Source organism: Triturus cristatus, chromosome 6, assembly GCF_964204655.1.
Source record: "Triturus cristatus chromosome 6, aTriCri1.1, whole genome shotgun sequence".
Classification (NCBI taxonomy): Eukaryota; Metazoa; Chordata; class Amphibia; order Caudata; family Salamandridae; genus Triturus; species Triturus cristatus.
In genome coordinates, this window is record NC_140589.1 from 1,210,935,143 (window position 1) to 1,210,960,347 (window position 25,205).

General features: G+C 42.7%; 1 protein-coding gene across 2 annotated transcripts in view; it reads left to right on the plus strand.

The window, feature by feature from the left end:
* The window catches only part of MERTK (MER proto-oncogene, tyrosine kinase), a 374,986-nt gene that overhangs the window by 154,651 nt on the left and 195,130 nt on the right, over positions 1-25,205 (plus strand). For both annotated transcript variants that reach the window (XM_085612117.1, XM_085612118.1), the window contains exon 4: positions 5,531-5,704. In XM_085612117.1, coding sequence (XP_085468243.1) covers positions 5,531-5,704 — 174 coding nt within the window. The remainder of the gene's footprint in view (positions 1-5,530; positions 5,705-25,205) is intronic.

Consider the following 25,205-nt stretch of genomic DNA (forward strand, 5'->3'; position numbering starts at 1 on the left):
ATCCAGGCGCATGTACAACAATCAATGTTTGTCATCTTTTCATAGATAGAAGAGCCCTCAGTAGGCATTTTCTGTCCCTCAGTAAGAGGTTAAGTATGAGTTTTAGACTTTTTCAACAAAGCACACATTATTCTCACTCAAAATAATTCAAAACCAGCACAAAAAAAGCTAGCGAACATCAACCAATCCCAGAATAGTTATGCCAAGGGTCAACTAATCACAGTGAGGCTGTGACAGCGACCAACCAGTGACATTGCTATTCTGTGGTGACATCTCACCCATCCCATTGTGACTCCTCAGCTAGCTAACCAATCGCAACTTGACTTCTTTGTGAATGAGAAAATCAATTCCACAGCCCTTCTCAATGAACACAATAAATAAACAAAATCAAATCTAGCCTGTCCAACCTAACTAGGAGAAAATCATCAAGTTAAAATAAAATAAATCTTGCAAACAACAGATACAAGACTAGGACCTTCACAGCATTAGTTGAACTCAAACTAAATTCACACTAAAGCAAATTCCCGTCCAGCGGCAATCCACCTCTGGCTTCCGTATGTACTCATGTGCACCAAGGGGCAGAAGACCCCAAACTTGATTAGACATGCAAACCCCTGAAAAGGAAAATTTGCTCATTCAGAAAGATCTTTGTGTGTAAGCTGCGTCTCGAAAACACACTACCTTTATACAGAAAAGTGCAACAATCATTTCTCTCTAGATATTGAATTTCAACCAATCCGATAAGTAACCAAACATTTATCAGAACCAAAACCTTTTCGACGTAAATCACTAATAAGAATAGTACATCAAAATCACAGTGATCAAACCTCCTTTTGAACCCATAATCAGCATTGCTTAAGCAAAAACTTTGCACACAGCATAACAATCCATCACACAACACATACCAAAATACTTCAGTAATACACCAGAAAACTCTCAATCACCAGAATCATTCAACCCTATTCATCCCTACTGTCCGTTTTGTTTAGGAACATGAGCAGCGCTGTCTAGAACAGCAAAATCTACGAAGAGAATCCACATTGGAAAAGCCACTAACTCTAATTTCAGGACAAAAAGGGAAATTTCTAAAGCAGAAAGGAGATGCTCTTAACCTGCAACCATCCTCTGCTACCACAAATTTGTGGGCGTGGGGAACCCTGTAATTTTTACACCTCAAAAATTACCTCAACAGGACATACACAATTTGATTGATCAGGATAGTGTTAAACCTCATTTTCATGAGACAATGTATTCTTTCATTAGCAATTCAGAACATCATATTTATTAAATATCATATTACCTTAGCACCTAAGCACTATTCCACTACATGAATATTGATTATGCCCACTCTATGCTAATGTCATCCAGAGATGGTGGAACAAGTTAGATACATGAACAGAAAACGTATTATGAATAAATAGGGTACAGTGAGATATAGGAAAGGATCTTGAAATGTAGTAGCAGTTCTGTGACTGAGTCGAAGAAAGGTAATCAAAAACAGCACAAACATTGACAATGGAAATAAACAGACATAATTCTTCTTGGCTGTGTGCTACAGGATAAACAAACAGTGAGACGTGTTGAGGTAAGACGAGGGTGACATCTATTTTGTAAAGATGGCTGCTAGGCCCAAGTTGAGGCCTAGTTAACAAGAATCAGAAAAACATGCTTCTACATGCCATAGGAAATTCGTTTCAAAAGCACCTGTCCTATATCAGTATGTACATGTATGATCAAGTGTAAACCCATAATCTGCACGTTGTCAATAATGCACAAAAATATCAATACACAAAACCTCTAGCGGTACTCTGATTAATAAAAAGCCAACTTGTAGGGCTTTCCTTCAAAGCTGTTACCTTACAGTGCTTGATAGAAGTGGCGGATGTAGCTAAAGATAATGAAATCTACAACCTGGTTCTTGCATAAAGTAATTAGGCTTACATTGTTCATCCAACTGAAATACTAATTGAGCTGTTGTCTATTTTCTTGCTAACCCTAAATTCCAATTCTATAATTCATTTAGACCATCAAGATTAATGTGCATATTGTTAATGCAGTATTTGATGTAAATATGTAGTGCTCCATTGCAGCTCTTTCTTAGATTTCACTGTGCATAGCCTATGACCAAGTAAGCAATCAAAATACTTGCCACACAAAAGTAATCATCAGCCACATTATTATACTCTGAAACCAAATAAATGTGTGTTTAGGTGCTGCATATGACATCCAACAATACAGTACACAATCATCCCAGCCTGTTGTAAACCTACTCCACTTGGAAGTCACTGACAAATCAGCACAAAGAGATGCAGGATATGCAAGAACAAGTTAACAGACCACAACCTTTGTGCGGCTAAAGTAACATTATACCAGTCTCAAACCCAGGCAGATCCTGATGCCCACATCTATTGTTCATGTGGTTAAGCATTGTGCTAATTACCAGAGCTGAAACTACAGCAGAGCACTGCTACGCAGCTGTCATGAGCACTATCAGAACAAGCATTGGCATAGCCAATAGGTCTCGCTTTTGGGACCTTATAAGTATTTAGTTATGCAGCACAATATATTTGATGCAACAACATCAACTGTTGCATGGCTAAACACTTATAAGGTCCCAAAAGTGAGACCTATTGGCTATGCCAATGCTTGTTTCTTATGTAATTTACTTTTCTCTATTATAAACTGCTCTGACACCTTTCTTGTAGTCTCAATATGCACCCTTTGCGGTAGTAGGTTCTGCTGTGGAGGGAACTACTTTATGTGTGGATGTGCTTCCTACGAAAGAGCAGAATGGCATTTTTATAGGAAGTTAGGCAATGGCTAAAGTGGGCAGCTCAATTGCCCCATGCTGTAGAGGGCGGAAGCAAAATGTGAATGACACAACAACAGCTCAATGGATAAAAATGGCTTATTGGAAGCCTGTTTATGTGAGTGTGTTATATATGTCATTTTAATAAAATTAAAAGGTGTTTGTTAACGCCAGACCTAAAAAATAAAAAAATTAAAAAGTAGACTGGATGAGCTATCTCACCCAGCCAGAGATTTCTTCCGACAACATGATTAGCCCAACATCTTGAATTCCAACAAATAGATCAGATTGCCGATATCAAAGCAGCCACAGTCTTCCATCAACTAAGGCAACACCCTAAACAGGGAGTAAGCTTGGACCTGTCTGAAACCCTAGACAAGGGAACTCCCCGGATATTGTTCCACCCCAGAAGCTACAACACCCCAGACATCATAACACACTGTCAATGACTGAATCAACAAGCATTTGGGAAAGCAATAGCCCTCACCTTTTTTTACCTATTGGCAAAAATTAACTAAAAAAGCACAATGTTGTGAGGCATGGGTGCGCTATGGCGGCTGATGAGAGAGCACATGCATGTGCATACGTAATCATGTGGCTTCCACTTTCTTTCTTTTTTATTTTTACTACTCCAAACGGTGGAAACCAATCTTGGAATGGTAAATAACACAAGCATTGGAAAACCCAGCAGGACTCATCTTTGAGACCTATTGGCTCTTCAAATATCATTTGTTCATGTCATACAGCATCGTCAAAAATGCTGACCGAGTATAGCATAGACAAATAAAAGAAGAAAAAAAAGACGCAATTACACAGCAGCGCCATTTTGTGTGTACGCACATGTGTCATGACATGGGTGTCATCATTTTTAATTTACCGATATGAGATGGATCGTTAAATTGACAAAAAAAGAAAAATTAAGTAGCTTGAAAATGCTTTGTTTATTATGTGGGAAGAATGGAAGCACTTTCAAGGGGTGGTCGAAGCCCGACTGCCCCTCACACTGGCACAGAGATAGATTGGCCTGGCACCGTGTCAACAATACTCTGGGTCACACAATGGCTTGACTGCACTCACCTGAGAGAGTCATGTATGCTGCAGAAAAATGCCCCTTTCTTGCCAGCTGGCTGCACGTTGCATAGGCCTGCAAGGTGGCAGAATCTCTGCTGGCATCGGTGGAAGGCTGCTGTCATACTGGAAGCCCCAGACAGAGGCCTCTGGGTTAGGCCGGGGTGGGCGAGGAGACACGGCAGAGCCTGTAGCACTCGGGGAGGGAGGGTGGAAACACAAAAGCCAGTGCGAGGTGGAAAGAGGGCCAGAGATGGAGTGAATCGGGCCTCAATGGGAGGGGAGGGAAAGAGATTACAATGGGGGGGGCGAGAATGTCTTTGAGAGAGAACGAGGGAGATAAAATTAGGAACGACAACTACAGAGACAATCATCATATTAATGTGAGGAAAATAAAGGCAATGGCCAAGGTAAATGGGGAAGGGTGTAAAAGGGAAGGGAAGAGAGAATGAGCGAGAAAGGGAGACAAAGTGAACGAAAGAGCAAAGCAAAGAAAAATGAAAGGAGGGAAAGAAAAACAGAAAGTAGGGAGAACCACAGAGGTGCCGAAAGACATAAAGTGACAAAAGCTGGTAATTCAGAAAACAAGCATTGGCCGCGCGGCCGTAAAAGTAACGGCTACGCGGCCGGGAAAGCAAAAGTGATCAGACGCGCTCTGTGGTAATCACGCGAGTGGTGCGTTCGCAGCAGTGATCGCGCTGGAAGGGAGGCAGATGACGGTTGCGCGCGTGCACGTTCGCGTGAACGCAAGCGCTAGGCTGGCTGTGGCAGCATTTTGAAAACCCGTATACTAAATGTCTTTCCGAGCAGCGCATGCGCTGGCTCAGGTGAAACCTAAAAAGGGATCAGCAAGATCCCACTTTGTCTCTAAATCTTAAAATATGTATCCATTGCCAGGTACGGTGGTGGCAAATTGTCACCACCTGTTGTTCCAAATCTCTTTGCGTTAAATCTACCAATCTTCTTTTTCACCCATGTTCTTTTGAAACTGGAACAAGCCCTGATAATGTCTTTCCTGGCATTGCAAAAGTACATTTGGATATCCCATGTCTCTCCAAGTGCTTACTCTGCTTTGTAGAGTTTGATCTGTCCATGTTTGTTAGCTTTTCAGCTATGAGACCCAGGGTGACCCGATCTGTCATTCTCAAACATTTTGTTTCCATGTCTGACCCAGTGTTGGTTAGAAATATCAACAGTGGTAGTTTTTAAATCAATGTTATGTTTTTAGCTGTTTTACAATGTAGTATGTTCTTCCTCCCAGGGCCATAATAGGGAACGAAAAACAGCCCTGGCAAAAATACAAAAGACAGTCCCCCTCTATATCTGTCTCTTTCCATCCATCTATTCTCTCTTCTTCTCTCACCTCTCTCTGACCACTTTCTCCACCTCCCCTCTCTCTCTCTATCTTGAAACCCCCTGTGCATGCTGTAGTTAACCTCAAAGAGCTGAGGAAATTGACAGAGGCACCAGCAGTGATCCTGGGGTACAAAACTGGTCAAAAATGGCTACAGCCCGCCAGAGAAATGCCCAATGGAATGAGAGGCTAGTCCGAACCTGCATCTTCTTCTGCTCTCAACATGCTGTTAAACCATGTGTATGTAGGTGCATAATGAGCTTTTTGGTTCTCTCCTTCCATGTTCGCTTCTTGTGCAGGGCTCCCACACTTCATTCGGCAGCCAGAGCATCTCAACGTGACCAGGAATACACCTTTTAACCTGACTTGTGAAGCCGTCGGGCCCCCCGAACCTGTGGAAATCTACTGGTTCCGCAGCAGCAGCAAAGTCAGTGAGGACCCAATGGTTTCCCCCTCTGTCCTGACTATCGAGGGTAAGTTGAGGACAGCTGCTGTTATCATAGTAATGAAGTGCTCACAGTAGATTACATACTTGTACAACCCTGCTAATCTATCCAAGCTGAAGATCCTCAGTGGTTGTTCTGTTTTTGCTTTATTGCTTAGCTTAGAATATACATTTTTATAGGATTTCATCTGACTGCATATTTTTTTGTATGCCTCTATGTACTCTTTGTTCTTTGCAAGCTCTGACATTGTATTTAAAGTAATGTGTGACTGAAGATGCAGAATGAAGTTACAGTGTCAGAATAACTTTGCCAACTTAAAAGCCGACCCTTAAGGAGTCTTCCGTAATGTCAGTGGTCCCTAATTTTACAACTTCATTCTCCATTTCCTAGTAGAGAGATCAAATCCATTGTACATTTGTATACCTGAGATGTTTTAAGGCATGGACACGGTGGGCTACAAGGGCCCTAGTGAAAGTGATTTTTTTACTCTACCTTTCTTCTTCCTATTTCTCTATCTTAGCCTTTGCCATATTAATTCAATATTGGTTGGCATTATAGGGCTTAAATTAGCAGAAAATGGGTGATAAAGTAAAAAGTTGTTTTAAACAGTGGCTCCCAAAATAATTCATGCCGGGCCCCCAAAATGCTTAATTTGACACTGTTGTACACCACACAGGTCTTTGCGCCCCTCCATCGAGCCATTTCTTCCCAGAACCAAGACAAAGTGCAGAAACTGGGGTTGGGAAACACATAGTGTAATCTGCACTGAAAATCAACACTCGCAGTTGTTACCATACGGTCACCAACTACACCACAAAAGTCCCATATTAAAAAGCAGAAGAGACTTGTGGTCCGATTCAAAAATATAGGGACTCTCCAGAAGTGGGAGGTGCAAGAGCATGCTTTGTGGATATGTATAGTTATTATTTCCGGAACATGCTGCATACTTTAGTGAAATGCACAATATTCATGACTGTAAGACAGATGCAGCCCTTTTCTCAAAAATGGCTTGACTGACATCAGGAGATAATGGTGTGAAAGACATTTAATTTTTTGTAATGATTTATGGGCTCTGAGTTAAATATGTTTGACAGCACCTCTTGTCTCAAGATGCCACTGCCGGGAGCGATATTTCTCCATCTTCAGGGTCTCTCAGTAGTCCATTCTGGCTCAGTTGCAACTTCTTAGCCTGCCCATTGCCAAAACACAAAGTCTTCCCTGTGGCAAAACACATTGTCCTATAGAGAAGGAATGCGTTGGATACCCAAAATGAACTCTCATTCCCGATTCGCATTGTGGGTCGTTTATTTAGATTTGGCCCTCTCCTTTCCCAAATCTGCCTGTGGGGTGATAGTGTTCCTGTTTTACTCATCCGTCCTGCCAGGCTAATATCTTACCCTTAATTACAATTATGAGAGGAGCAAGCGGTTGGGCGTCCGGCGAAGTGGACATCCTATTTTTCCTCTCCCTCCCATTGCCTGTCTCTATTTTAGGTTGCTCCCATGGTGTTCAGGGCTTGAGAGGGGAACACAATGTGTCCCTGCTGGACAGCCATACACTGGCTCGGAAGCTCCACCATGCAGACATATCAGCAGTGGCGGCTGGTGGGGAATGTTGGTGGTGGATGTGGGGGAGGAACAAGGAGGCAGGGGGTTAGAAAAATAGAGAAAAATGAAGACCTATCTGCTTGTCACCCGTTGCTATCTCTCTTCCATCCTCAATGTTCTCCTATCTCCCGGCAGCACCCAGACTCCCATAGTTAATCACGATGCTGCTGTCACCAGCATGACAGCAGCGTTGTGATTGGTCTGAGCACCGTGGTTAGACACTCAGAGAGGGAGTGGGAGCCTGTGCATGTTCCGCCAGGGGAATAACATGCTAAGTTTGCAAGACAGTTTGGCCGGCCCAAGATGGCCGGCCAAACTGCCATGCGCACTTAAGGTACACATTATACCACTCCTTCTCCCACTGACTTTACAAGCCCAGCCCCGGCCCACCCTAAACTGGCTCCAAGCTCCACTAAAAATAAAATGGTGATAACATGCTGTTATTATCATTATATTTATCCTTTGTACTGCTTCAAGAGTAGTAATGGCGACACTCCTCTGCCTTAGCTAAGGAGCTGCCGCTGCAGATATGGCTTATGTCTGTCCTCTGAAGCGGTGGTCCTCATCGGGGACATTCCATACCCATGCACAGCCTCACTGCTCAAACGCCACGGAACAGTCTGAGAGCAGGTAGAGGAGAAGACTACCCGGCCAAATAGTGCACACCTATGGAACTGACTCTACCAGGCACTGGAAGATACTACACAAAATGCTAGCATCACCCACTTAACACCCAGCTCTGCTCCCCTGACCCAGACAGGGATGGCCAACATTCCCCATCAATACTGCAGAGCCCAGTGGGCCACCATGTTCAACTAGTGAGAATGCCCAACCAAGAATAGGTTGGGTGCGGAAGTGTTGGACTTGGCATTATTTGGCCTGTTTCCCCATAGTTTTTGCTTTCTGACCTCTCGGTTTTGCTGGCGTAGCGTTTCTGCACACTTTCCGCACTGCTGATCAGTGGGAAAGTGCAAGTGCTCCTGTGGTAAATTCTGTTATGGATTGGTGTTTCCATGATTGGATATTTGATTTACTTGTTAGTCCTTAGTAAAGTGCACTGAGTGTGCCAGGGCCTGTGAATCAAATACTACTCTTGGGCCTGCAGCACTGATTGTGCCACCCACATGGGTAGAAGAACAGTTCTGGGTTTGACTTAATGGCAGCAAGGCCAAGTCGATAAGTAAGTACCAAGTGGAGTGCCAATGCTGCACAAGGCTTTTGCCTGCTCTTATTTTAACTGTGTGTTGAATTAAACAATCACATAGTGGACTCCTTTTTCAGTCAGATTTAATCAAAAAGGTAACTCAATTACATCATATTTTTCTTTTTAGATTTTTAACAATTCATGATCTCTTCATAAAAAAACCACACCGTGTTTTGAACAATAATTTTGTGACACAATATATATACAAATTTATAAGATTTCGACACCTTCCTAAATACAATTTTAAACAAAACGACATTCAACTCTTCAACATTCATACCCATACACACCCATTCATATTCTTCAATAAATATCCAAAACTAAGTGAGCACTGTGTCAACTGACACGTGAAGGCCATCCAGAAAGGTTTTTTTTAACTTTCGTTGCCTATACTCTTTCTTTTTTGAAAAAAGGTTTTTAAGATGATCGATTGGCCTTTGTTCGTAAGGTCTACGCGTTTCGGAACCCGTATCTTGCTGGGAACCTCATCAGGACCAATGTACTGAAATAGATGAACAAAAAATTGTTTTACCCAATGTCCTATCTCTTAAAAACTCGGGTGGTTGCGCTATATTTAAAGTTCTCACCTGCAACTTCGATGCAATCAATGCCTCACAGGGGATGTGTTTACCTCGAACTGTTGAGCCCGAATTTATTCTGTCAAACCAAATAATACACAAGATGTAATCCAATCTGGCCTACCTTAGCATGACACAACAGATAAAACTCTCTCTACAAGTCAGAAGTCAGTCAGTCTGATAGTGTGGCGCTTACTTGAAGTGTGCGTCAAGGTGCCAAATCTCGGGGGTCTTTGTTCGTTTTTATCCGACTCCTCGGTGTGACTGGTAGTCTAGGTACCGGCCGTTTGTTTACAAAAATGGCTCCAAAGTTTGCCGGTTGTATTCGTCCCACTGTGTCAAAAAGAAAGTGGGACTCATAAGCGTAAAGTCTTGGTTGTTGTTTGTATATGCAGCCATGCAGATGGTTCAGAATCTCACCTTAATGTAACGAATTTCCCGCGTCTCGTTGGGGTTCTGTGACTTCGCTGCTCTGCTCGGTTTCCATTCCCGTAAAGGAGTGTTCTTAAATGATTGACGCGTTACGTAAAAGCGTAACGTCAGTCTGAGTGCCTCTGGGAAATGTAGTTCTTAAGAGTTAGTAGCCTCTTTTTATGAACAACAAAGCTTTATTTAGTTCAACACACGGGGACGCTGATTGTATGTATAGATCGCTGTATAATTCTTTATTGTAAATTGCCAAATCTCAATAAGATTCCACTTGTTGTGACAGGTCAATTATTGATTTTAGAAGAGATTGAAGTATTGTATTTACCAGGTGGAGGATCATGGCGCCTCTGGGCTATGGCCAATCAGGCCCGAAGCTGTGGCAGGTTTACCTCACAGTTATTTGAGTTCCGTTTGTCATTTCCTTCCTAAACTCTGATTTTATAAGTTGAAAATTTCGGAGAGTTCGTTTAGTCCGTCAACTGACGTGTTAAATTTAATAATCAACATTGCTTCACGTCTTAATAATTTAGAGTCCAGGTCCCCACCTCTTGCGTCCTTTTCGACTTTGGAAATGATGGTCCATCTCAGCTCTCTTTCTGTGTGGTTTTTTGAGGACCAATGATTAACGAGTGGTGCATTCACCTTTTGCTACGAGGTTATCCTAAGAAACTCCTAAAAAGGGCCATAAAAAGAGCGTGGTGGACCCCGCGTGAGACACTGCTAGAAAAGCAAACACCAGCAAAGATCAACAGGATAGTCTGTGTGACCACATTCGGCCCAACATCAAACTGGCTGAAAAAAACAATCAATCAAAACTGGCACTTAGTCAGACAGCTGGACCCGTTGCTAAAAGAGACTCCTCTATTTGCCTTCAAAAAGGACAAAAGTATCGCCAACCAAATTGTACGGGCAGCCATGCCAAAAACCAAAAATGCTACAATCAGAAGCTTCCTCAGCTTACCTCCCATACAAGGGCACCACAAATGTGGCACCTGCACATGCTGCGAGTCAACCATCGAGGGTGATTTTTTCTCACACAATGGTATCAACTGGAAACATGAAACGTTTTCAAATTGCAAATCAAAATTCGTGGTATATGGAATACTATGCCCCTGCATGAAGTTGTACATTGGGAAGACCAATCAAGAAATCAGACAGAGGATCCAACAACACAAATCAAGAATTCGCAAACATATTGTGAATGCACCACTCGTTAATCATTGGTCCTCAAAAAACCACACAGAAAGAGAGCTGAGATGGACCATCATTTCCAAAGTCGAAAAGGACGCAAGAGGTGGGGACCTGGACTCTAAATTATTAAGACGTGAAGCAATGTTGATTATTAAATTTAACACGTCAGTTGACGGACTAAACGAACTCTCCGAAATTTTCAACTTATAAAATCAGAGTTTAGGAAGGAAATGACAAACGGAACTCAAATAACTGTGAGGTAAACCTGCCACAGCTTCGGGCCTGATTGGCCATAGCCCAGAGGCGCCATGATCCTCCACCTGGTAAATACAATACTTCAATCTCTTCTAAAATCAATAATTGACCTGTCACAACAAGTGGAATCTTATTGAGATTTGGCAATTTACAATAAAGAATTATACAGCGATCTATACATACAATCAGCGTCCCCGTGTGTTGAACTAAATAAAGCTTTGTTGTTCATAAAAAGAGGCTACTAACTCTTAAGAACTACATTTCCCAGAGGCACTCAGACTGACGTTACGCTTTTACGTAACGCGTCAATCATTTAAGAACACTCCTTTACGGGAATGGAAACCGAGCAGAGCAGCGAAGTCACAGAACCCCAACGAGACGCGGGAAATTCGTTACATTAAGGTGAGATTCTGAACCATCTGCATGGCTGCATATACAAACAACAACCAAGACTTTACGCTTATGAGTCCCACTTTCTTTTTGACACAGTGGGACGAATACAACCGGCAAACTTTGGAGCCATTTTTGTAAACAAACGGCCGGTACCTAGACTACCAGTCACACCGAGGAGTCGGATAAAAACGAACAAAGACCCCCGAGATTTGGCACCTTGACGCACACTTCAAGTAAGCGCCACACTATCAGACTGACTGACTTCTGACTTGTAGAGAGAGTTTTATCTGTTGTGTCATGCTAAGGTAGGCCAGATTGGATTACATCTTGTGTATTATTTGGTTTGACAGAATAAATTCGGGCTCAACAGTTCGAGGTAAACACATCCCCTGTGAGGCATTGATTGCATCGAAGTTGCAGGTGAGAACTTTAAATATAGCGCAACCACCCGAGTTTTTAAGAGATAGGACATTGGGTAAAACAATTTTTTGTTCATCTATTTCAGTACATTGGTCCTGATGAGGTTCCCAGCAAGATACGGGTTCCGAAACGCGTAGACCTTACGAACAAAGGCCAATCGATCATCTTAAAAACCTTTTTTCAAAAAAGAAAGAGTATAGGCAACGAAAGTTAAAAAAAACCTTTCTGGATGGCCTTCACGTGTCAGTTGACACAGTGCTCACTTAGTTTTGGATATTTATTGAAGAATATGAATGGGTGTGTATGGGTATGAATGTTGAAGAGTTGAATGTCGTTTTGTTTAAAATTGTATTTAGGAAGGTGTCGAAATCTTATAAATTTGTATATATATTGTGTCACAAAATTATTGTTCAAAACACGGTGTGGTTTTTTTATGAAGAGATCATGAATTGTTAAAAATCTAAAAAGAAAAATATGATGTAATTGAGTTACCTTTTTGATTAAATCTGACTGAAAAAGGAGTCCACTATGTGATTGTTTAATTCAACACACAGTTAAAATATGAGCAGGCAAAAGCCTTGTGCAGCATTGGCACTCCACTTGGTACTTACTTATCGACTTGGCCTTGCTGCCATTAAGTCAAACCCAGAACTGTTCTTCTAGTTTAATAGCAGGTGCACACCTGCGAGGTTGTCCAAAGGGAAAAAGATAACCCTAGAAATAGGCTCACATAATTCGTTTTTCACATAGAGGTTTTGTTTTGGTGTAGGGAGTTTCACTAGTATAGGACAGACTACCAGAAGAGTTTTTCAGACAGACCAATACAATCCGATCACGATGGACGGCGACACCTTCGCTTACAGCGAAGAACATATCTCAAAATTGATCAATGATCCTCCTCTTTTTGCTTCGGTGACATTAAGCGCTACAGCCAAAATCACAAATGAATCTGATAGGCTGATCAGATTGAAGAAAAAACAAATCAGAACGGACCTTCACGGCCACTTTCTTGTGGAACATCTAAGGGCAGGAACAATTCCAGGAGGCTTACAAATACGCAATGTACCTGTAATTTTTACAGAGGATCCGACCTATAAAAAGGGTTACAGCCTTATCGAAACCAAATGCATTAGGGACCTAATGGTCCTTACTGTGGAGACAGCACAAAGACTATCGAAACAACAACTAGAAGAGATAGCCATTTTGGAATCAGAAATAAAAACAAACCAATTGATTACGGATTCAAAAACACTCCTGGAAAAAGTGGACAAAGAAATCTTGGAGTTTAAAGATTTTTCTATCAATCAAAAGGGAGCAAAGTTCGAAAAAGACAGAAACAATTTTTCAATGGAGAAAACTTATCCCTATCTTCAATCAGATTTCTATTCGAGACCGGAATCACGCAGGTTCCTACCTGAATTTCAAGGGAGATCAAGGAATAATTTTATTACCTTTTCTGACACAACATCATCCAGTGGAAGTGAGGCAGAAACTCCGAATAACCGCCAAGAGTTTAACAGACGAGGAAACTACCAGCAAAATTTCCAACAACAACCGTCTTTTTTAGGAAGGGGCCGCCAAAAACCACGAGGCAGGATGCGATACAGCAACCAACCATGGGAAATGTCAACGAGAAGACACAACTACAAAAATTAGACAAATCACTGATCTACAATTTATCAGATAAAATCTTAACATATGCGGAATTGAGCGTGCTGGAAAAAGGCTTGACCTTTGTCCCCTCTAGAGACACCAACTTCATCCAAATTAAAACTGAATTCATCGAATTCTGCAGAAAAATCCGTCTGACCACCTTCTTTAAAGATAACCCGACGATCACAAACGTCGAATCCACAGGTTTAAAGAAAAAATCCACATTCTGCCCTCCCCCAGGAAAGATTCCTAAAGAGGTCATCTTGTTTGAGAAAGTCGTTTTATCTGCCATAACAGATGTCGAACAAAAAAGGAAACGACACACAAAAGCAAACATCACCAAAACTCAAAGAGATGCCCTAATTGAATTAAAAAATGATCCATCAATAACAATAAAACAAGCAGACAAGGGTGGTTCAATTGTGGTATGGGGTACAGATCGCTACACGGCAGAGGTGAACAGACAACTTAACAACGAACGTTGTTATAAAAAGATATCATATGACCCAACTTTTGAATTACAAGGAAAACTTTTCAACATACTCCAAAAAGGCTTTGACCAAGGTTTTCTAGGAAAACGTGAATATGAATTCTTGAAAAACAAACATCCACGCATTCCAGTATTCTACGTTTTACCTAAAGTCCACAAGGATTTATCTTGCCCCCCAGGCAGACCAATTGTATCGGGCTGTGAATCACTGCTAGAACCAATCTCAAAGTTTGTGGATTATTTCCTAAAACCGTTTATGGAGGAAGTTAAATCTTACCTCCGAGACACCACAGACTTTCTCAAAAAATTGGACCAGATGACATTTGTGGAAGGCACCAATTTCCTAGTGACGCTAGACGTAGTATCCTTATACACAGAGATACCGCAGGATGAGGGCCTAGCAGTACTGGATAGCTTTCTCAACACACGATCAAAACCAGAGAAAGTTCCTTCCCAATTCATAATGGAACTAGCAACATTTGCACTGAAAAACAACTATTTCAGCTTCAAAGATGAGTTCTTCTACCAAATAAAAGGCGTGGCCATGGGCTGTCCCTTTGCCCCGGAATTAGCGGTTTTATTCATGTCTAAGTATGAAGAAACTTTTATTTACCAGAACAATCCCTTTACAGAGTATATTGGAAGCTGGGTCCGTTACATAGATGACATCTTTATGATTTGGACTGGGGAAGAAGAACAACTACATTCCTTTTTTCTGTGGCTCAATAACCGCACAGAGGACATAAAATTCAGCATGAACCATTCAAAATGCAAAATGTCATTCCTAGACGTAGAAATCTACGTCACGGACGGCTATTTAGCCACGACACTCTTCAAAAAAAAGACCGACAGGAACAAGGCTCTACATTTCTCTAGTAATCATCCACGAAGCCTCAAGGAAAATCTACCCTATGGGCAATTTTTGCGCATCCGTCGCAATTGCACTTTCAAAGATGAATACTTTTTCCACTCAGAAGCCCTAAAGAATAACCTTTTGCTACGAGGTTATCCTAAGAAACTCCTAAAAAGGGCCATAAAAAGAGCGTGGTGGACCCCGCGTGAGACACTGCTAGAAAAGCAAACACCAGCAAAGATCAACAGGATAGTCTGTGTGACCACATTCGGCCCAACATCAAACTGGCTGAAAAAAACAATCAATCAAAACTGGCACTTAGTCAGACAGCTGGACCCGTTGCTAAAAGAGACTCCTCTATTTGCCTTCAAAAAGGACAAAAGTATCGCCAACCAAATTGTACGGGCAGCCATGCCAAAAACCAAAAATGCTACAATCAGAAGCTTCCTCAGCTTACCTCCCATACAAGGGCACCACAAATGTGGCACCTGCACATGCTGCGAGTCAACCATCGAGGGTGATTTTTTCTCACACAATGGTATCAACTGGAAACATGAAACGTTTTCAAATTGCAAATCAAAATTCGTGGTATATGGAATACTATGCCCCTGCATGAAGTTGTACATTGGGAAGACCAATCAAGAAATCAGACAGAGGATCCAACAACACAAATCAAGAATTCGCAAACATATTGTGAATGCACCACTCGTTAATCATTGGTCCTCAAAAAACCACACAGAAAGAGAGCTGAGATGGACCATCATTTCCAAAGTCGAAAAGGACGCAAGAGGTGGGGACCTGGACTCTAAATTATTAAGACGTGAAGCAATGTTGATTATTAAATTTAACACGTCAGTTGACGGACTAAACGAACTCTCCGAAATTTTCAACTTATAAAATCAGAGTTTAGGAAGGAAATGACAAACGGAACTCAAATAACTGTGAGGTAAACCTGCCACAGCTTCGGGCCTGATTGGCCATAGCCCAGAGGCGCCATGATCCTCCACCTGGTAAATACAATACTTCAATCTCTTCTAAAATCAATAATTGACCTGTCACAACAAGTGGAATCTTATTGAGATTTGGCAATTTACAATAAAGAATTATACAGCGATCTATACATACAATCAGCGTCCCCGTGTGTTGAACTAAATAAAGCTTTGTTGTTCATAAAAAGAGGCTACTAACTCTTAAGAACTACATTTCCCAGAGGCACTCAGACTGACGTTACGCTTTTACGTAACGCGTCAATCATTTAAGAACACTCCTTTACGGGAATGGAAACCGAGCAGAGCAGCGAAGTCACAGAACCCCAACGAGACGCGGGAAATTCGTTACATTAAGGTGAGATTCTGAACCATCTGCATGGCTGCATATACAAACAACAACCAAGACTTTACGCTTATGAGTCCCACTTTCTTTTTGACACAGTGGGACGAATACAACCGGCAAACTTTGGAGCCATTTTTGTAAACAAACGGCCGGTACCTAGACTACCAGTCACACCGAGGAGTCGGATAAAAACGAACAAAGACCCCCGAGATTTGGCACCTTGACGCACACTTCAAGTAAGCGCCACACTATCAGACTGACTGACTTCTGACTTGTAGAGAGAGTTTTATCTGTTGTGTCATGCTAAGGTAGGCCAGATTGGATTACATCTTGTGTATTATTTGGTTTGACAGAATAAATTCGGGCTCAACAGTTCGAGGTAAACACATCCCCTGTGAGGCATTGATTGCATCGAAGTTGCAGGTGAGAACTTTAAATATAGCGCAACCACCCGAGTTTTTAAGAGATAGGACATTGGGTAAAACAATTTTTTGTTCATCTATTTCAGTACATTGGTCCTGATGAGGTTCCCAGCAAGATACGGGTTCCGAAACGCGTAGACCTTACGAACAAAGGCCAATCGATCATCTTAAAAACCTTTTTTCAAAAAAGAAAGAGTATAGGCAACGAAAGTTAAAAAAAACCTTTCTGGATGGCCTTCACGTGTCAGTTGACACAGTGCTCACTTAGTTTTGGATATTTATTGAAGAATATGAATGGGTGTGTATGGGTATGAATGTTGAAGAGTTGAATGTCGTTTTGTTTAAAATTGTATTTAGGAAGGTGTCGAAATCTTATAAATTTGTATATATATTGTGTCACAAAATTATTGTTCAAAACACGGTGTGGTTTTTTTATGAAGAGATCATGAATTGTTAAAAATCTAAAAAGAAAAATATGATGTAATTGAGTTACCTTTTTGATTAAATCTGACTGAAAAAGGAGTCCACTATGTGATTGTTTAATTCAACACACAGTTAAAATAAGAGCAGGCAAAAGCCTTGTGCAGCATTGGCACTCCACTTGGTACTTACCCACATGGGTAGCCATGAAAAGGTAACTCAGACCTGCCAATGCAGAGTCTGCGCGCAGTTTGTAACTGCCATGTCGACTTTGCCAGTGCACACACTTGTCAGTCCCTAACCTTCCCTTTTCTTACATGTCAGCCACCCCTAAGGTAGGCCCAAGGTACCCCTGTGGGCAGGGTGCAGTGTATGCGAAAGGTAGGACATGTGTGTGTGGCATGTCCGGATAGTGAATTACTGCCAATTTCATTTTTCACTATTGCAAGGCTACCTCTTCCCCATAGGACAGAATGGGAAGTTTGTTTATAAACATAAGTGGCCCTGGGAGCTAGGTAGAAAAATAAAGTTTAGTATGCCTGAACTCCGATAAAGATGCATCTTTTAGAGAAGGTGATTTTTACATTCTGTGTTTGAGAATACCACTTTTAGAAAGTAGGTATTTTCTTGCTCAGTCATCCTGTGTGCCTCTGCTGGAATGTGGAATGCCTGTCTGGGTTTTGGATGACAGAAGGCTGGGGAGCAGGAGTGGCTCCAGATAGTCTAGGTGGGTCAGGAAAGGGCTGAATAGACCTGGGGTGTAATTGGGGAAGGGGGAGGAGATTTCCTTGCACCTGAAAGGGCCTGGTCTGCCTCTGACAATGCCGTCTCCACCTCCTGCTGGAAGTCACACCAGAGAAGGCAGAACTGGTTGTGGCTGGGCACAGACACTCTCTGCCTAAGAGATCAAAGGATTTTGGGATATAAATATTGGGGCCCAGACCCCTGAACTTTAGAACTCTTTTGGACCAAGAAGACTGCCAAGAAGAAGAGCTGGAGAAGCTGTGAGGAGGAACTACCACTTTGCTGTGTGCTTACTGTGTTGGTCTGCAGTTGCTGCTTCTGTTTTGGGCAGTGAAAGGACTGGACTGAAATTTCTGCAATCTACTTTGTGAGTTTCTCCAAGGACTTGAGGGAGAGCTTGCCCCTATTCAAGAAGTGTCAGGAACATCGAGCTCTTCTGCCCTCAGCACTGGGGACTGTGTGTTTTGTGCTGCAACAGAAGAAAAGCAACCCTATGATGTTTACGACGCCGCTGCCGACTCCGTGTCCTGAAGGCACCGCAGAGGGCAACGCCGCACCATGACCCTGGTCTCACCGACGCTGCCTGCTGATGTTGCCACCGAGCTGTTGCTCGCACCGCGACCTGTGGGCACCACACTCCGCACTGCCTCGCTTCACGACGATGCCTTGGTATCCTCGACGACGACGCTCTGCACCAAAATCGACGCTGCTGCTTGCTCCGTGGTTCGAAGGCACCGCTTGTAAAGTTACACGACACACCGCCCTCATCCCGCACCGCAGCCTTGGCCTACCGACGCCGGCACCATCGACTCCAGTTCGTCAGCCAACAACAGCTCTTCAGCAACAACGACGCCGCTGCCCGCACCGTGACCTGCCAGCACCGCGATGAGCACCGCCTTCATCTCGCACTGCGACCCTGGTCTCACCGACGACATCTGATGCCGCCACCGAGCTGTTGCTCGCAACACAACCTGAGGGCACCGCACGCCGCATCGCTGCACTGCGCGCCACAGCACACGATGCCTGCCGACGCCAGCGCCCCTGACACCAATAGAGAGGAAATCGATCTGCAACGCGTGTGACTTTGAGGGCGTCGACGACTCCTGCACCAACCTCCGAAACCGACGCCTGCGGACGCCGTGTTTTTGGAAGCTCAACGGGAGGTCACTGCCGCCCTGCATTTCTAAAAAGGTACAGTTTGTGGGTCTTCCTGACACCGTAGTTGGCCCGCGATGCCGCGGTCAGCCAGAACTGTTTGGATTTGTTTGTTCACGACGCCGTGATAGCCCCAGACAGTAATTGACATCAAGGAACTGTTTTTCAAGCATATTTTGACAACTGTAGATTTTTAAGTACTGTATTGTGGATTTTTATCATTTTTGGTCTTGTCTTAACTATATAAAAATATTGGATATTTTTCGAAACTGGTGTGGTGTCCGTTTGTAGTGCTTACACTGTATTACTGTTGGTTATGTGCTAACGCTTTACACACTGCCTCTAAGATAAGCCTGACTGCTCATGCCAAGCTACCAAGGGGGTGAGCAGGGGTTATTTTAGGAGTGTAGCTCCCTTATCCTGACTAGGAAGAAGGGTCTCTATTTGTACAAAGGTGCAAGCCCTTGTCAATAGAGACCCCCATTTCTAACAGGAAGGTATTCCACAGTACCTTTCTTGGCATATGCCAATATCAACTTTATGTCTTTCATTTTCCATCACATAAAAAACATTTTTCCATTTAGTCTTTTTTTAATCTCAACACCTACAGAAATTGAAGCGTACGCTCGCATTCTGCACCACTTATAGTTGCTACATTCAGGAGTAACTTTAGTAATCTAGATACATGTTGAGAAGATCATGCAAAGGTTTGCAAATAACTACAAGGTGGCAATTCTGCTGTCACGAGAATGTCTACTTGTAGAGGTATCACTTACGGAGTTGAAAAGGCAAAATACTTTTTGGGCGTTTTGCACTAGTATGTGACTCATATGCGAAACTGCGCCAACTGTCACTGTATGAATTAATTCACATCATTGTTCACAATGCATCTAAACAACAAGTGCATAATCCTTTTTTTTTTTTTTTTTAAATCCGTCCCATCGTACTGTGTCGAAGTTCATCGTGGCGTAAGGGGTGTTTGGTATACAAAGGTGTGAACTTGGTAACTGTTTGTGTTCTTTGAGTTTTACACCTTATTTCATGCAAATAGTTTGGTGTTCTTTTACTGAGAACGAGGTTGGAGTTCCTTTACCATTCCAGGAGGTTATGTAGTGTATGTGTGTTTGTTTTTAAGAACTGGTTTTGCACCATATGCAAACACTGATCTTTGCACCTGTGAATGAATAATACTTATGCAAGCTATTGATTAATAATGTTATGTTTCACACAGGTACTCTTATACAGGCCCGGGTAACATCATACCCCTTCACCTACATTACCTTTCCTACACTACACTGTAGCCAGCTTTTTAGGATTGAACCTTTACCTAGTTCTAGTCCTTGGTCCAGAAGAAGGGTTTCTCCTAAACAATAGAGTCCTATAACTCCATCAATAGACTCACACAGTATGAATGAAAATTCATAAGAGTTCTTATTGCAAGATGGTAGAACTGTACTATCCTTTTATATTAACTGTACTGCTAATCATATATCTCTGCTACTGTCTAATGGTTGTTGCAGCTCATATATTTTACACGAGAATAACAACTGTTCAATAAACCCTTATTGAAACGCCCAGACTGTTTATTCTGTGTATCTCTGAGATAAACTAAATGAGCATGAGTGACTAGGTGAAAAGTAATATGTTGTTTCCACGATCCTGAAGGATCAGGGTTGTCATGTTCTAAGGTTGCCAGAAACTATTCTCTCCCCGATAACAGGAGAAACTAGTGGCACTGTGAGCTAGCTAGTGCAGCAAACAGGCTAACATTTCGCGGTGGGGGTGTACGGAACCAGTCTGCCACCAATCCCACAGTTTATGTTATCCAAACGCACAGGCCCTCTATGGGTACTATAGGAACTACACGACAATAACGTGGAATAGGATTTTGCATTAGTACTTCCTTTATTTTATTTATGTATTTAAATTAATTTTAGTTTGCTATATGTTGCTTTTAGAGCCGATTGGGGAGCCAAAACTTGGTTAAATACGGGTCCAGAAAACCTTTTTACTCCTATTGTCAGAGATGCTTTATGGCATAGGCAAAGTGGGCTTTGGCCCAGGTCCCTCATCTTTCTAGTGTCCCCCATCAAGACGTTTCAGGGTAGTCGGAGATTGTTTAGGGTTTTAAAATAACCAGTTTGTTTACTTACTTTCTTTTTCTTTGAGCCAGTTCAGTCTGTTCGACCAGCACGGCTGCCACCTGAGCGATGTAGATAAAGAAAAATACCTGTTAGGTTCAGCCAGCCCTTTAACCTTTTAAAGCACACAGGCCAAGCCCAATTGCACAGGCCTTTGTCTTTATGCAGCATGCACCATTTACTGTGCAGTGGAGACTGACATTGTGACTGCATCGTCCTTGTGGAGCTACTGCCTGACCATGGTTACTGCCACCTGACTCGGAATACCAGTCCGAAGCAGCACAGGCAGTGAAATAAACAAAGCACCCATCAGCCCCATATGCCTGAATGGTGCTGGCAGACTAGTTACACCACTCATTGCGGATGGAAGGCTAGGTCTGACCACTAGTCTTTCTGCTTTTATAGCGAAGTCCACCTGGAGATGGCTTACGCTGAGGTAGGACCTGCTAGTAGTCCACATGTCAATGTATAGTGCAGCGCGGCATTTTACATTCCCTTCAAGGTTGCACTGTCCATGTGGAGCCGCTGCTGGGCTGGTCCAATCATAGCTTAGGGCCATCTGACTCAAATCCCTGCTCCTCACAGAGCAGGGGTGGGGGTACAGTAAACAATAAATGCCCTCCATTTACAAGGTTTTCAGGTGAAGCACCAGTCCACTGAACCACCGACGGCGGGCTTGCTCAGTCCCCTTGATTCTCTGCTTTTCTGGTGCCAGCCAACCAGCGAGAGGGACACTGTTTGTTGCTGAGCTGGGTCTTGGAGCAGGCTCATCAACAAAAAGGGTGCTCAATGATCCACCCATAGCTGCTGAAGGCATGATTGAGCTAAAAATGTATAACAATTCCGAGGAAAGGGCAGCAAATTATGTTTCGCCTGTGGCACTCAAAGTCCTTAAGATGTCGCTTCCTCTTGTAAACCAGAATTTACATGGGAATTTAAAGATTTTGAGGTATTTTAAACTATTTCTTGATAAAACTTTGTTTATATATAATTAGTTATGGTTGTTCTACAAATTCCGATTGTTATTTATATTGCATATTGATTGTATTTACATTAAATTAAGCATACTGAATTATTTTAAGAAAGTTAAACTTGTTACAGTTTTGCAGTGGGGAAAGATGGGGTCTTTTGTGAGAGATGAGTCACTCAAACGTTTGGTGTAACAATAGTGTGTATGCATAAATTATTACAAAAACGTAGTGCTGCCATGGTGCAAAGAGCTTTAACGCGGCATCAGGGGTAGAAATCACTAAATAAATGTATTTACAATACAATGCTCTGATATACACAGTACCACTTCTGGTGTGTCATGAGTCATTCAGCCTTCTCTAAAACGAACCTTATGACCACATTACCACAAAGCTATCTGATCCTCTCCACACTCACTTCTTCCTTCGAGCCATAGCCGCCCAGTCTGCCTTGTATCCACATGTATTTATTTGTTTATTTATTTAGAACTTTTGTAAAGTGCAACTAAACCCCTGCTCAGTGTCAATGTTCTTCACAAGGCAAACAACAGTGAAGAGCAGGAACCCTCCTTACATAGAAACTGAAGAAACACTAAAACAGTTAGATACAGATCTTCAGCCTTCACTTCCCCAGTTTTAATTTTTTGCAAAAGATGCATTTATTTCCTCCCCCCCTTATTCCCTTTTCCTCTTCTTGGATTTTCTGCTCTACTCCTTAATATATATGGTCCAGATAACTATTACAGCAACACATTTGCTTCATTTCCAAGATATACCTCTACGGGTACATTGAATGTATGAGATGAGATATGACAGCGATGAGGTGAGAGGTGCATGTATGTCCATCGGTTCAAATACTTCTGCACAGATAGCGCAGAACCAGGTGGACCCCCACTGCAGACCAAACTGGTATAAAGACAAATCCAGGACACAATGCTATCCTTATGTTCCCTGTCTGTTGAAATGTTTCCCATAGAGAAGTGAGACCTGAGGTTATAAGAGAATACAGAGAAAAAGTACAAATGCTTATTTTCGGGCACATGTAGCAGTCATATCTCGATGTCCAAATGTAAATGTAAATGTAAATTGATACTTGTATAGCGCACTACTCACCCGCAAGGGTCTCAAGGCGCTTGTACGAATACCGCTGTGGAACCCATCCTGACTTTCCTTGTGAGGCGTCCACTCCTGGGCACCCCCAAGGTGAAGGCCAGGCATCCTTAGCGTTGTGGGGGCCGTTGTGGAGATTAAGCAAGCTATTGCCCAGAGTTGCAGAGTGGGACTCTATGATTGGAATGGCACCGAGGCGAGAATTATCAGGTCCGTGGATTTTTTGAGCCCAAGACCCGCCGAGGCGGGGAATTGAACCCTGGTCCCGGGCTAGACTTCTGCATCAGGGTCTGCCGCTCTAATCATTGAGCCACACTTCTCCAATGACTGGAATAGGAAAGAGTAGAGAGGGTGTTAATAAACAAATGCTGAAGGTTACTTTAAAAAGGTTACCGACCAATATACCCCAGCCAGGTATCTGAGGGAGGTCATCTGGAGGCAGTCAGTTAGACAGAATATAAGATTACGATCAATCACCTATGGAATATTTTGAAGACAAATTCAAGATCAGAAGCAACCTACATATAGTTTGGCTAAATGAAATTACAAATGGTACCATGAACGCAGGCATTAAGCAAAATCAAATAACTAGAGACCGATAGTTGAACTACACAACTAAAGAACAACCACAAAAACAAGCATTGGCATAGCCAATAGGTCTCGCCTTTGGGACCTTATAAGTGTTTAGCCATGCAACAGTTGCATAACTAAATACTTATAAGGTCCCAAAAGCGAGACCTATTGGCTATGCCAAGCGGCCGTGCGGCCGCAAAAGTGAAAGTGATCGCGATCACCATCAAGCATAATCGCGGTAAAGCGCGGCGCACGCACCCGCGCACATGCACTGTAGCTCTAGGCTGGCCTGGCAGGACTTTTTGGAGCCCTCTCAATAAGTCTCGCCAGACCAGCGCATGTGCTGGGTCAGGCGAGACCTAATAACCACTGCCATTGATTAGCCATACTTTAGTAGGTTTTCAGCTTCTTCTGTGCATCTCTTCCCTTTTGTGCTGTGTAGTGATATGCCCGTGCTCCATAAATGACCTCGGGTGACCATTAGTGATGTAAAAAAGAAACAAGGAAGTCAGCACAAGTTATGCTGGGAGATGCTAGAAGGGCCCAAATTCAGTGTGGAACTGACTCTTAATGGGTGACATGCAGGTCTGAACTGGTACAGGAATCGCAATGTTACAGACGTCCTCAGTGCCCTTATTAGATAGTGCTAGCCAATCATGTTTCACTTCTGCTTTGTGGTTGCACCATGAGCATCATCCGGACTTTGGCTAACAAGGACAACATCCAGGGAGAACTGCTGCCGTCATCTTTCTTGACTTAGCAAATATTTCCGCTCAGTTGAGGTGAATAAAAAAAACGAAAACATGTTTGCTTGTGCGCCATAAAGTCACATATTTTTTAGGGATAACTGTAGACCACTCTAGGTCAAAAAGGAAATGCTACACTAAATTGTAACGGTTTGGTTAATTAGATATGTTACACATGAAATACCACAATTGTGTATAGAAAGTATTGGGTTGGTTTTTGTTTTTCACTTTTTCCTTAAGAACAGTCTCCATAAATGATGACCGCAAGCAGAATCTTTGAATGAAAATTTGGCATAAGATTCAAGAAATTTCACAGAATGTTCCATTTGCGAGGTAGGGTCCGAGAGGTAAAGGCTACAAGGCGACGCAGCTTTGCCAGGGAGTGCTGAAGGTTCTGGAAAAATAGAATTAAAAGGTGCGCCTGGATGACGAGGAAGAATATTTCTTTTCTGATGCCCGCCTGACAAGAAATGCGGCCACGCGTGTTCCTCATTCCTGAGCGGCCATTGTAGGGTTGGCGCAGTTTACTTCCGCGGTCCAGTAATTACAACGTTTTGCCCGGGAGGGAGAAAGGCCGGAAAACGGAGACCGCCATCCTTTTGTTTTCATTTATTCATGTCAGAGCCGCTCAGAGCTGAGCTGGACCACTTTCTTGGAGCGTGTGCCCGCTCCATAAAATCAAATAAGATCTTAGAATTCTTTATATAGATTTTAAAGGACTTAAATGGCTCTCTGCATGCCCGTCTTGTACTTGGGCTGCAGTCCAATGAAAATAAACCGAGCAGAGCTAAACGTACTTGTGTTTAGATTGCCGAATCAGTTTTATTACGTTGTACGTGACATT